We start from the raw sequence: 13745 nt of genomic DNA on the forward strand, positions 1-13745 counted from the left end.
CAAATCCCTAAATGGCCTCTCACCCACATACCTCTCTGACCTCCTGCTCCCCTACCAGCCACCCAGACAGTTACGTTCATCCACTGCTGGCCTCCTTACCACCTTCCCTTCTCAGCTCCATTCTTTTGGCAACCGCACCTTCTCAGTTGCTGCCCCAAAACTCTGGAATGCCCTCCCCTCTGACATCCGTACCTCAGACTCACTCACCTCCTTCAAATCATGCCTTAAAACCCACCTCTTTTCCCTAGCCTTCCCTTGATGTCTGTCTTCCCCCCTCACACCCCCTCCTCCCTCCACTGCACTACTGTTCCCACTGCATTTTCTGCATTGTATGTTTTTTTATTGTATCTTTGTCTTTTTTCTTTTTTTTTTTGATAATTATGCTTGTATTCCCTGTGTTGTAAAGCGTCTTTGAGTCTTTGAAAAGTGCTATATAAAATAATAATAAGAAGAAGAAGAAGAAGAAGAAGAAGGAGAAGAAAAGTATATAGTATATATTTAATTTTAAAAAAGTTTTCTTTTCTGCACCTAAAGGCAGATACTTACATTCTCTGATTATTCTCAAATTACTTTACAAAATAGTTAGTAGGTAAATAATGAATTTTTCACACATACCATGAGGATCAGATAATTCCACAATCTTCAGACTGCCTCCCTGCCCAATTTTTCGCTTTAGCCGTCCATCAAGAAAGCAGTCTATGATGCACAAGGGCGCTGTGTCGTTCAGTCCCAGGTTTTGTATTATAACTGTGGTGGTGTCATCCTTACTCTGCACACTGACCCGACCGGCGTACAGTTTGGATTCTCTAATTTCGATACTCATGTCTGGGTTGTTTGGGTCGAGCATGGCCCACTCCATGTCACAATCCTCAATGGTCTCCTTATCTGAAAAAATTGCGCAGTGCAGAGTTGCCGTGTCTCCAACTCTGTACTCATCGAGTGTAGACCACTGATTTACCCACACTCTCGATAAGACAGGTCCTTAAACAAAATATAAAGCAAAATTCAATAAGAGCAGTGAAATATAGCAGCAACGCACGCAAACAGTGTAATGTGAAATATAATTACCAACTGTGGAATGGAAATCCCTGAATTCAGTCAACATCTTGCAAACATTTCCATTTAGTTTAAAATGATATATTTCCCTTTGAGGAACAATCTCTCATTTTAGGCCTTAACATACACATATAGCTATTACTGAATGTTTACATAATGCATTGACATAATTCATGGAACACTGACTTTAGAGAGGTCACCAGAGTAATGTTCATGCATGATAATGAAGCAAAGCATATCATCAAAAAAAATATTTTCTTTAAAGTGCATGTTAGCCGTATTGCCATTCCCTTACCGTGTAGAGTGAGGTGCAACAAAGTATAAAATGGAAGTCCAAAGCGCATCATGCTGTCTTCTTATCTAATGCCGTTTGAAGAGACATTCACCAGTTTCACACTTTGTGTCGGCTTTAAGAGCAGTCAAAGAGAAACAAAGGAAATGGCAGACCACGCAGCATGCGATATATCCGTTGTGATGGAAAAAAAATAAAACATAATGAAAAACCTGCCAGTGCCAGTGGCATTTCCCTTACTGTCATAAAGGTACTTGCATAATTTTAAATGGTGCACTTAGAATGAAAGATGATACTTTGTTTGTTTTACAGACAAGCTATTTTCAAATTGTTTATTTTGCAAATAACTCTTTTTAAACTGTTGTAAAACATATGATAGGTCTGTGTATTGTCCTTGGGTTTTGTATCTGTAAAATGTTTTACTTGTTGTTCAATGACAGTGGCGGCGGCAGGGGCAGTAGCAGTGTACATTATAGTCACATTGTCCCAAAGACATTCTATTATTAATTTCTACAAGATAACCTAATCCCAGTACATTACTGAGGCTGAAAAAGACTGAATAACAATTAATTCACTACAGTACTTGCTGCCTCTACTACAGCTCCATCTTCTGGTAATCTCTTGTATATCATTTTAAAAGCTGCTTACCGCATTTTCTCACAGACTAGCAAAACATTAAGCAAGCGTGTGTGTTTCTGTGTGTGTGTGTGAGAGAGAGAGAGTGTGTGTGTTGTTGTTGTTTTATTTTAAACATTATGGTAGTATCATTATGGCATACTGTTTGATTGCAATCAGTCCCTTCTTCGTGTTTTCAGAATATGTGCAAATTACTGCTCCAAGCTGCAATATTGGCCATACATTTGCCAGTCACCTGTGGTAAGAAAAAATGAGTCACCTTTACTAAATACACATCCTTCCAAAATCATTCACACCCTTGAAAAAGATAAGCAAATATGTCTATTGGGATGGCAGGTATGCCATCCCGCCAAGTTACGCCTTGGCGGGGGCATGCCCCATACCTATACAGCACCGAGAGTTTGGCACTTTTCAGGGTTCCCCACAGAAATAACCACAACAGCCACAGACACACAGCCCTTAAAAACATTAAATTCTGTACATTCTGACCCCATTTCAACAGACAGATTTCATAAACAACTTCACATGTCCACACAATAAAGCCCCAAACTAAGGGGATTTTGCGTTTTCTCCTTCTTCTTCTTCTCATTCTTATTTTTCCTGCTGCCTAGCCCACAAACAAAATGTCTCCCCATTGGACATTTTACTGACACCAGCCAAATCTTCACCTACACGACCCAATCAAAAACTTGCATACACACGCAAAATACCCATACCTTTTCACTCTGAAACATTTCCAGTTTAACCAGTTAGTCTGCCTGTGGCCTAGTAGGCAAGGTTACAGTCTTGGGAACATGGGGTAATAGGTTCAAGCCCAGCTAGGAACACGTTTCCTTAACCTTCTTTTACCCTCACTAATAATTGTCTACTACTTCTCAATTATTGCTTTTGCACCATCTACCCGTTGTTCACCGAACGTATACACTGCATTATGACGTACCGTCTGCACGTTCAGTTATTAACCGGCTACAATATTGCAAAGCCATATGGATTCAACGGGAGCTTTTCTGTGCTTACTGGCCTGTGTTCTTCTTAAAACATGGACAGGTTCGCTAATGATATTTCACGCATTGCATAGCTATGTCCAGGTGCTGCACTAACAAAAAAACACAGACTGGTAAACCTCCGGTTGAAGGACTGAATCCCGCCTCGCCCTCAGGCAGATAATTTCCTCTTTTACACTAACGCTCGCTTACGCTTACATTTGCTTTACCAAAACTCACTCACGGCCACCCATATGCATTTCATGGCAAATGTATTCCTTTTATTAAAAAGTTACACACGTTCACCACTGTGCCATTTCTACTAACTATATTTCTTCACTTGTCTATCGTACAAAACCTTCTTATCAGCAAACGCCATGTTTCTATATTCATGTTACCTCGCCCTGTTCTCTATCTAGCCACATACAAACAATTACTACGTATGTACATTCTGCAACTCCCCATTAAAACATTACATTTAAAATCATGACTCACTCATAATTGTAACTACATTACATTACATTACATTACAGGCATTTAGCAGACGCTCTTATCCAGAGCGACATACAACAAGTGCATCAGTTCAAAGTGCAGAGGTGCAGAAAAACACTTGAGTGAAGTAACTACTAGTACTGAACATGAGAAAAGCACATCAGTGCAGTAGATTTCACACATTACTTAACCCTCCACTTTAAGGATTTATATGTTATAGCGACTGTTCTATATACCGTTTCATAAGGAAACTAAGCTCACTCATGGTCACTTTATTTACTCCGCACTATAGTCTGTGATCATGTCAACCTTCACCTACATGCCCATTCTGCTAAAAACATATTGTTTCAACTACACAATTTCATCATTTCTCCTAATTTCTCTCACACTGTTGTTATTTTCTCATATGCAAAGCCTGCTGGGACATATGCGTCTGCTCCTATTGAGCTTGTAAGTCAAATCTCATAAAAAATACGTTTTCAACGTACAAAAATGCCAAGTTACTCACACATGCAAGACATACACCGTCTATAACTCATTCATTCAGACTGCCAAAATCCAGGCCTGCGATTAAAAGTATTGATACCAAAATGACGCCAAGTTACAGTACTACAAACAATATAGGCTATCTTGCCTCACCGATATTAAATAAGATGTATTCCAAAGCAATGCTACCAAATATTTCCTCAATTCTTTCAAGTCAGTTGGCCCTGTGTGTATAAGCATGCAGTACATGGACAGGCCAAACATATGTGTGGATGGCTTTCTCACAGTCAAGATTGATTGAATAGGCGTGTATATGTCCAATTTGTATTGGTATGTATGTATTTCGCTGCCTAGCCTTTCTGTTTCCTGAATGATTGTATGTTTCTTGGTATAAATGCCTGTTCGTAAATGTGAATGTAACATGCTGCGAGGGAAATGTCCCCATGGGGATAAAGAAGTTCTCGATGTATGTATGTACAATATGTATTTTACATGCAGTATTTATTGTACGTAGCAAATATACAATCACTTGTACATTTACTCAAATTCAGTTCAGAAGCAAGTATAAACATATGTTTTCTGGAGAAATATGCTTCCTGTAGTTACTCACCAGCAGTTTTCTACATGAATTTCAATGTGTTCCATGAGGTAATTCAAAATATTTGACACTTTGATCTGACACAAAGTTTGCATGACATTGTAAAATGGTAAGATTACAAAACACAGGGCCAAGTGACTTGAAAGAATTGAGGAAATATTGGGTAGCATTGCTTTGGAATACATCTTATTTAATTTTGGTGAGGCAAGATAGCCTATATTGTTTGTAGTACCATAACGTGGCGTCATTTTGATATCAATACTTTTAATGGCAGGCCTGGATTTTGGCAGTCTGAATGAATGAGTTATAGACGGTGTATGTCTTGTATGTGTGAGTAACTTGCCATTTTTGTATGTTGAAAACGTGTTTTTTATGAGATTAAATAAACAATACAGGTAATGAGCTACAGTATACTGTATTATTATATATTGTATAGGTACTATGTACAGTATGCACTCAGTAACTGCTTTATCAGATGCACCTGCTCAATAATGCAAAGCTGCCTGACCTGGATTTGTCACCTGAGTTGGTAATAGTCGTTTATTTTTCTTTTTTTTTGTTGTTCAACAACTCCATGTTTTCATGTGTGATAGATAGTCTTTTGCTGGGGTGTCCAATCTTGTCTAAAAAGGGCTGGTGTGGATGTAAGTTTTTGTTTTAGCCCAGCACTATGACACCTGACTCAAATAATTAGTGTAATCATGGTCTTCAATCAAGAACCCTGATAAGTAGAATTGGGTGTATTAGTGCTGGGCTATGCTAGACTTTGGTTTGAAAAACCTAACCTCACAATCTCTTCCTTGTTTCCTTCTAGATATGCCAGCTGGCTTTACAATTAAATGCACATATAAAAATGGGAGCATCGCATGTGAAGCCGGTAGCTGTGGCTGGAATGAGTTTAATAGCAGTCATGAAAAAGTAATTAATAATGAACAGTTTAAATGTAAAAAACGTAAAGGTAAGCTTTGTGTTTGTGTTTCTGTGTGTAGGGGGCCTATGTCTTTAGATGATTTTTCAAAAGGAATGAAATAGTTTCTTGAGTATCATGATTTGTAATTGCATTATACATTTTTTGTTGTATTTTTTATTTTTTAAGGCCTAAATAATTCTAAACTCTGCTCAAATCCAGAACCATTCGGCTGGAACACAAAACAAAAGTATTTGCCCCCTTCTTGATTTCCTCTACTATTGCGTTTTCGTCACCATGAATTGTTTTGGATCTTTAGCCAAAATGTGATATTAGACAAAGGGAAACAGAGTAAACTCAAAACACATTTTTAAAATTAATATTTTATTAAATTAATAATTAGATTCAGCTTATTGAAAACAGCCAGGCTAGATTGTAGCTACCCCTCTTGAATCTAAACCTTGCTCATATTGATCCTTACTAATAGAGTTAAGTAGTCACCACCATCAAAGATTCTACAAGCACACAATACCAAAATGAAAGAAAATTGCAGAAGAGATGAGGAAAATGTTGCTGAAAAAGGTCTGGAAAAGGTTACACGTCCATTTCTATTACAAAAGGAGAATGCTTGGAGTAGTGCTGAATCTTACCAGAAGTGGCCAGCCTGCCAACATTTCTCCAAGGACACAGTGACAACTCATCCAGGAAGTCACAAAAGATCCAAGAAAAACATCCAAAGAACTGCTGGCCTCTAGCCTCAGCTAAGATCAGGGCTCATGATTCTCGTCAAAGTCCTGACTTAAAAGCAATAGAGATGCTGTGGCAGGACCTGAAACAAGCATCATGCTCAAATCTACCACTTTATCTGAATGAAAGCAGTTCTGCAAAGAAGGTTGTGCAACCAGTTATTAAGTTCACTTCCTTTTCCACACCGGTGATATGGGTGTTTGATGACTTTTTTCATTAAATAAATGAAATAATTATTTTTTAAATAAAAATTATTTTTGTGTTTACTCAGGTTCCCTTTTTCTTACATTACGTTTTGTCTAAAGATCTGAAACTATTCAGTGTGACAAATATGCAACAAGAGGAAATCGGGAAAGGGGCAAATACCTTTTCACGGCACTGTACATTTACATATTAAGACATTTAGCATTCTTATAGCCTACATTCTTTACATACAGTCCATTTATACAGCTGGATATTTCCTGAAGCAGTTCAGTTTAAGTTTTTGGTTTATTTCCCATTTGGTTGGAAACAAGGTTATTATCGTTAACGAAAACTGAAACAAAAATGAGCAAAGTCAATTAGGCTAAAAAATCAATTCGTTAATTAAAATGAAACTAAAACTAATCTTATGTGAAAAATGAAAACTAAACTGAAATTAAAATATTGGCTTTAAAACTAAACAGAAATAGTATTATAACTGAAGCAAAATTGTATTCGTTTTAGTTTTTCTTTTAGTAAATTGACTTTTTTTCCCCCGTCAAAATAGGCCGGCACACCTTTCCCCTTGTGCTGGTGGTTGAACACGATGACCACTATGTGTGGATTATTTCGGATTAAGTAGCCAAGGAAGATCTTCCTTCTTGGCTGCTTCAAAGAGAAGAGCGCTTTCCATAATGGGGACAGCTACAAGCTTCCGACTGTCCCGAGTATCTGGTGGTTGTAAAAGAGAAAGTAGTGTTTGGGAATAAAACTAAACTAAAATTAAAAACTAATAATACTAAAACTAAATAGAAATGGGTGTCCAAAACTAAAACTAAAGTACAAATGGCCAGCAACTCATAAAACTAAACTGAAACTGAACTGAAATGAAAAGGAAAGCTGTAAATATAATAGAAATAAAAATAAAAACCGATTCAATAAATTTAAACTAAAATCACCCTGGTTAGAAACCATAACTTTTGATTAGTTCTTTCATAATGTCCAAGGGAAGCAATGTTCTAGATCACTCTTCAAGTGGCCTTTGTTTTTTATTAGCATTGAAGTTACAATCTCACTAATGTATTATTTTAAAATGATTAGAATATAAGGGATCTTAAGGCCTTTTCATTTGTCCTCTTATTTTTTAACATTTCAATTTTAAATTTGTGTGCTGTTGTGTGCTATATTTTAGCTACAGGACAATGCAGCTGCAATGTGTATAACCACGATGATAAGGAAGAAGCATTCTGTACCTCAAATGAAGAATGTGGATTTGAGAAAGATTTTCCCAAAGGAATATGTATAATTACAAAAACATCAGGTATGCAGCGTGTGGGGCAATTCTTTCTTTTAGCCACTGTAAAGCACTAACCAGAAATAGTTGTGTTATTTTACAGAATGTGGTCCTTAGTGTAAGCAGCTCATTGTAATCCACACAAGCAAAGTTACCCTTTTTGAACAAACGTAATCCGATGGAAGGCAGGTCTGCAATCTCAACTGAAGACTAACACTGGCCTGCTGCTGTCTCACTAACATTAGATAGGTATTATTAGGTATTATTACAACACTCCTGCACCTCAGATTAAATTTTTGCTTAAGGTACAGGTTCAGCAAGGTGTGCACCATACCCATACATTTCCTGAAATATGTATCATTTAACGTGCATCTCTTTTCCATTCACAGATTCACAGAAAACCACCCCAAGGCCAAACACGGTAAGTCCCCGCCAATTTGTGGTTGTTACTGAAGTGATTCATAGTAAAAAAAATGAAAGCACAGGCAGATGTATATTAAAATTCCTCCCCCCCCCCCCCCCCCCCCCCCCACCTATTCCAGAGTACTTCACAGGCCTCAAGAGACGACACTAATAAAGAGAAACTCAAACAGGCAAGACTGTACACCCGCACACGATACACCACGCTTCAAGGTTATGACAGCAGTTGCAAACTTCCCCATATGAACCCTTTAACTGTTCTTACTTGCACAGGGCAACGACTCCGTTACAAACAACACGGATGACAGGTAAGTACAAACCAAGACCTTTATTACAAAGTTTCACAAAAAATTGTACTTTACATAAAACCTATTTTCCTATCCCGTCCTGGACCATACATCCTGCTGAACCCAGGCCGACGAACAGCGGAGCTTCCACAGGTAAGCAGACCACACATTACACACTTTTGAAAAGAAAAAGAATCAGAGTAAATACGTACACATTTGATCCACTGGAAAGAAGGCCACCCTTTCTATTTCTCAGTTCACACTATCAACTCGTGACAGGGACAAAACTGCTGTACTGGGGCACGTGAGCGACATGGGGATGTTGTAATCCATTTGGTGTGACAGCAATAACTTATCGATTGTAAACATAGTGTAGCGACCACATTTAAAGACCATAGACATGCTCTGAAGCTCTGTGCTAACCAGATGGATCTTGAGAAATAGTCAAACCAAAGTGCCCAACACATGGAGGATTGAACTTGCTCAAACCCTTTCACACTGGAATAGGCATCAATACTTCAGACTGTGACACCACAAACATATTGCATAGTGTAGTGTTACCAGTGACCACGCCACCTTGGTTGTTTTGCCAAGGAAACTGAACCATTAGGAACCTTAATTCTGTTCACACCAATCTCTTAATTTAAATTAAGAATGAAGAGCAAGAGACCTGCATTGAGAGTTTAACAAAGTTCACTTTAACACAAAAAAGATGTGAAGTCCATGCAATTCAGTGTTCAAGCAAGAATTCAGAAGGGACCGAAGGAATGGCATTAAGGAATATCACTAGTCTAGACCTGGAGAGGTCTGTCCAAGGGGGAGCTAATACTATTTTGTCAAATATTAACCCCCATGTGCCCATGCCCTGCAACACACACACGGCTAATCAGCTCCTCTTTAACCAGAGTGATTTACAAAGATTACAGTTTTGCATAAAGCTAGATATTTTTACTAATTCAGGTTAAGTAGCTCGCTCAAGGACACAGTGGCAGAATCAAACCTGCAACCGAGGAGTGAGGGTCACTGATACTGCACTGCCAAGAAGGTTAGGGAGCTGGGCTTGCAACTCCTCAGCTGCAGGATTCATTCTGCCATTGTATTTATAATACAACACTGTTTGTCTGTGATTTCATTTCTCAGGAGAAGGCGCTATAACCGGCATTGTACTTGGAGTTCTTGCCATAGTAGCCCTGGTGGTATTTGGAATTTATTTGCTTCATTTATTTAAATTGTCGTTATTGTGCATAATATTTTACATAGAATTATAACGATGGAAAAGTCATCCTGGTAGAGATGATAGATGTAGAATTGGAATTATTTGATGCATTTGCCTTTTGTTACTTCATAAAATCTAAAATTGTATACGAGCAAGTGATTTTTCATTTTTCATTTTCAGTTCATCAACTTTTTTTGTGGAAAAATATTTATTTTTCACCAGAAGTATTTATTTAGATTTGTATTCCAAATTACTGTTATATGTATTATATAATATCCCAACTGATATTACTGTTTTTGACTTTTTGTCTTTTTAGGTCACTGTAATTTATTGTTGTACAAAAAGGTAAGTGTAACTATACAATGCATTTATGACAACTAGATTATGTGTACATTATCAGATTAATTATATCACATGTAAGGTCAACTGTATATACACACATGTATATACAGTGCTGCTTGAAAGTTTGTGCGACCTATAGGGATGGTCATTGTTTTTGCATAAAATGTAGTTATAAAATCATCTCAGATTTTTTTAGATGATTGTATAGCCTTCCCCAGACTGAATGCTCTCAATTCCCTCTTCCTGATCTCCTCTGAGATCTCCTTTCCTCTCAGCATGGTGTGTTTCACATTCAGTTGTATGAGTAACACCAAACTGACCAAGCTTCTTATCTCTATTCATCCCACCCAAACTCTTTCCTAAAGATCCCTCTTTTGATTGGTTAATTTGGTACCCAATTATTTACCCACCTGATTCTACTTACCAACTTGATTTAACTAATGCAACTTGGGGTTCACTTATTTTTGTACCTACCCTAACTCCTTTTGTTTTTCTACTACATGCATGATTTCCTCAGGTTCTTACAGTATTAAATAAAGATTTCATGATAAAAACAAAAAAAAATCTATAATTGCAGAAGGGGTTCACATACATTCAAGCAGCACTGTACACACACACACACACACTCAAATACACACACTGATGCACATCTACACACATATATATATATATATATATATATATATATATATATATATATATATATATATATACACTCATATACACACATATAAAGCTTTGCATCAATAAACTATTGTCTGTTTCCCAGACCATCGCGTCCTGGAGGTCAACACAGCAGGGCACAGTCTGATGGTACGTGATGGGGGTAAGGATGAAGGGTGAATAAATTCTTGAAGTAACGTGTCGGTTCCCTTCATCTTTCCTTGTATTGCTTGTATGGCATGCTGCTGCATTAATCACAGGCTATTTAAAACTGTACTGTAGTAGTAAAAAGGTCAATAGGATGCTAGGATATATAGCCAAAAGTAAATCCAAAAGATCCAAAAAATCCAAGGAAGTTATACCTATCTTATACAATACATTTGTTAGACCATACTTTTAGTATTGTGTACAGTTCTGGGGACCATACAACAAGAAAAATATAGAGGCTCTAGAAAAGTTTCAAAAAAGAACAACCAAACATAGCTCAGGAGGTAAGAGCGGTTGTCTGGCAGTCGGAGGGTTTCCAGTTCGAGCCCCACCCTGGGCGTGTCGAAGTGTCCCTGAGCATTACATTACATTACATTACAGGCATTTAGCAGACGCTCTTATCCAGAGCGACGTACAACAAGTGCATTAGTTCAAGGTGCAGAGGTGCAAAAGAAACACACTAGAGTGAAGTAAAGATCGTAGTGCCAGAAGTGACCACATAGATCTGGACTCCAACCCTGTAGAGTAATCTGTTCAGCAAACGAACAAATAATCCTGCCAAGTACAAACTAGCACTGAAATCACATTTGCCTAATCAGAATCAGACAAACAATCCTGCCAAATAAAAACTAACGTGATCGTATTAGCCTAACTAGGTACATTGAGCTAAACTATAAGCTAGAGAGGGGTGGGGAGAGGTGCAGCCTGAAGAGATGAGTCTTTAGTCTGCGTTTGAAGGTAGTCAGATTCTCTGCTGTTCTGACCGCCACGGGGAGGTCATTCCACCAGCGAGGGGCCAGGACAGACAGCAGACGGGAGCGGGAAGTACAGACACGAAGAGGGGGAGGTGCCAAGCGTCCAGAGGTGGCAGAGCGGAGAGGTCTGGCTGGTGTGTAGGGTCTGATGATCCTCTGGATGTATCCTGGTGCTGACCCCTTAGCTGCCTGGTATGCAAGCACCAAGGTCTTAAATTTGATGCGAGCCATAACAGGCAGCCAGTGGAGGTCAGTGAGCAGGGGGGTGACATGGGAATGTCTGGGGAGGTTGTAGACCAGACGAGCCGCAGCATTCTGGATGAGCTGCAGGGGTCTGATGGCGGATGCTGGCAGACCAGCCAGCAGCAAGTTGCAGTAGTCCAGGCGGGACAGGACCATCGCTTGAACCAGGAGCTGGGTTGCGTAGGTGGTGAGGAAGGGGCGGATTCTCCAGATGTTGTACAGGAAGAACCTGCACGTTCGACTCACCGCCGTGATGTTCTGGGAGAGGGACAGTCTGTTGTCCATCACCACTCCGAGGTTTTTTGCGGTGGGTGATGATGACACCACGGTGTCCCCTAGGGAAATGGAAAAGTCAAGGAGGTTAGAGGATGGAGCAGGGATGAAGATCATCTGTCTTACCTGGGTTCAGCTTAAGATGGTGGTTATCCATCCAGCTCTGGATGTCCCTCAGGCAAGCAGAGATGCGAGCGGAGACCTGTGTGTCAGAATCTAAATGTCAATTCTGTACAGACATTAGGAAGGAATTTTTCACACAGAGTAGTCAATGTGTGGAATAGCCTACCAGGTCATGTAGTTGAGGCAGAAACTCTGGCTAGGCTTTATACGATGTTAGATACTATCGAGACCGTTGGTAATCAGAGCGCTAATTTAGTCAGGAAAATGGCGAGCATCGTTGGGCTGAATGGCCTGTTCTGGTCATTATGTTATGTTATGTTACTCACTACTACCAATCTACTACCCAATACTCACTACCACCAATCTGCTGCCCGCTACTCTCTACCAGTGGGGGGTGCTAATGAGGAGTGAAAATGAGTGTTAATAATGATGGAGTGACATTCAATTATCCCTAATGTGTCGTCTGTATCCCCCCCCCCCCCAAGGGTCGGAGCTCTCCCTTCGACTCTTATCCCCCCTCACCACCCCCACCATGCTGCTCCCGCCCACTGGCGCCGTGGAAACAGCCCAGCCAATCAGGACCATGGCCATCATTAGTGAGCAGGAGGGCCATGGGACGGAGCTTGGGGCGGAGCCGGGGGAGGAGATGGGAGAGGAGGTGGGCGTGGGCCAGCTGGAGAAGCTGGATGGGGCTGAGTCACGCAGCCGCAGCAGTTCGGTCACCTCGTGGGACAGCGCCCTGGGCCTGCCCCCCCCCAGCGAGCCGTCTGACCTGTCCTCCTCCCGATACAGCACCCTCACCCTCGACGAGCTGCAGCAGGGGGGTGAGTATAGATAATTTTAGCTTTTGGATGATGCTGACAAGTTCGGGCGGTTGCTAATGTCAGTTTTAAAGAAACACATTGCTTGACGTGGTCCAAAAATACTTTTTCCATATTGTAGCATTGTTTGCAATCTTAATGCGGATACATGAGTGTAACATTGTCAATCTTGCTAACAATGATACCTTGGTGAAGGGGTTTGGGCTTCACATAGCCTTCTCACATCACTGCTCTGCGTTGTGCTCATTGTAAACATGATTAGCAAAGTGACCGAGGACACAACTGAGCTTGTCTGCTGAGCAAAAAAATGATACTTCCTGGTTCTGACATTTTCAGTTTTTTTGGTTTTTTTTTGTTTTGTTTTGTTTTTGTTTTGTTTTACTGGTTTTGGTGTGCTCGCCATGGGCCTCAGAAGTCTGACGTAATGCAGAGCGGAACCTTTAACTGGGACCATTGCTTTTCCTCCTTTCCCCAGAACCATATGGAGGCGAAGACATTCCCCTCCGATGACGATCGCCACGCTCAACAGGTATCTACTCCAAAGGCATGGCATACTGTAGTTCATGGTCAGTTTTCTAAAACTGTCAAAGAAATGAACAGTTCAATTTCCAACTTGTTTTTAGACTATACTGATCAGATGTATTTAATTTCCAGATGATCGTGCACCAGAACCAGGAAATTAAGGTCTGTATTGTATACTTTAAACAAGGAGTATTTACAAGTT

At 39.8% G+C, this 13745-nt stretch overlaps 3 protein-coding genes across 5 annotated transcripts in view; 2 read left to right on the forward strand and 1 right to left on the reverse strand.

Moving 5' to 3' along the window:
• The window catches only part of LOC118220988, a 3387-nt gene extending 1864 nt beyond the window's left edge, over nt 1-1523 (reverse strand). The window contains exons 1-2 of one of the 2 annotated variants that reach the window (XR_004764042.1): nt 1352-1517; nt 616-981 (exon numbers count right to left, since the gene is read on the reverse strand). Coding sequence is in view for 1 of the 2 variants with exons in the window: in XM_035405518.1 (XP_035261409.1) it covers nt 616-981; nt 1352-1403 (418 nt within the window). In the remaining variant the exon portion in view is untranslated. Of the gene's footprint in view, nt 1-615; nt 982-1351 lie in introns of both variants that reach the window. The other variant, XM_035405518.1, reaches the window with a different exon arrangement.
• LOC118220975 overlaps nt 1-13577 on the forward strand; it is a 17669-nt gene extending 4092 nt beyond the window's left edge. Inside the window, exons 2-12 of the mRNA XM_035405494.1 lie at nt 2164-2224; nt 7570-7698; nt 8061-8092; nt 8214-8264; nt 8365-8399; nt 8506-8531; nt 9519-9574; nt 9911-9939; nt 10706-10749; nt 12686-13024; nt 13434-13577. Of these exons, the coding sequence (XP_035261385.1) occupies nt 2164-2224; nt 7570-7698; nt 8061-8092; nt 8214-8264; nt 8365-8399; nt 8506-8531; nt 9519-9574; nt 9911-9939; nt 10706-10749; nt 12686-13024; nt 13434-13441 (810 nt within the window). The 3' untranslated portion in view covers nt 13442-13577. The remainder of the gene's footprint in view (nt 1-2163; nt 2225-7569; nt 7699-8060; nt 8093-8213; nt 8265-8364; nt 8400-8505; nt 8532-9518; nt 9575-9910; nt 9940-10705; nt 10750-12685; nt 13025-13433) is intronic.
• aplp1 (amyloid beta (A4) precursor-like protein 1) overlaps nt 1-13745 on the forward strand; it is a 70861-nt gene that overhangs the window by 50374 nt on the left and 6742 nt on the right. The window lies entirely within an intron of this gene.

The sequence above is a fragment of the Anguilla anguilla genome, chromosome 1 (assembly GCF_013347855.1).
Source record: "Anguilla anguilla isolate fAngAng1 chromosome 1, fAngAng1.pri, whole genome shotgun sequence".
NCBI classification, from domain to species: domain Eukaryota; kingdom Metazoa; phylum Chordata; class Actinopteri; order Anguilliformes; family Anguillidae; genus Anguilla; species Anguilla anguilla.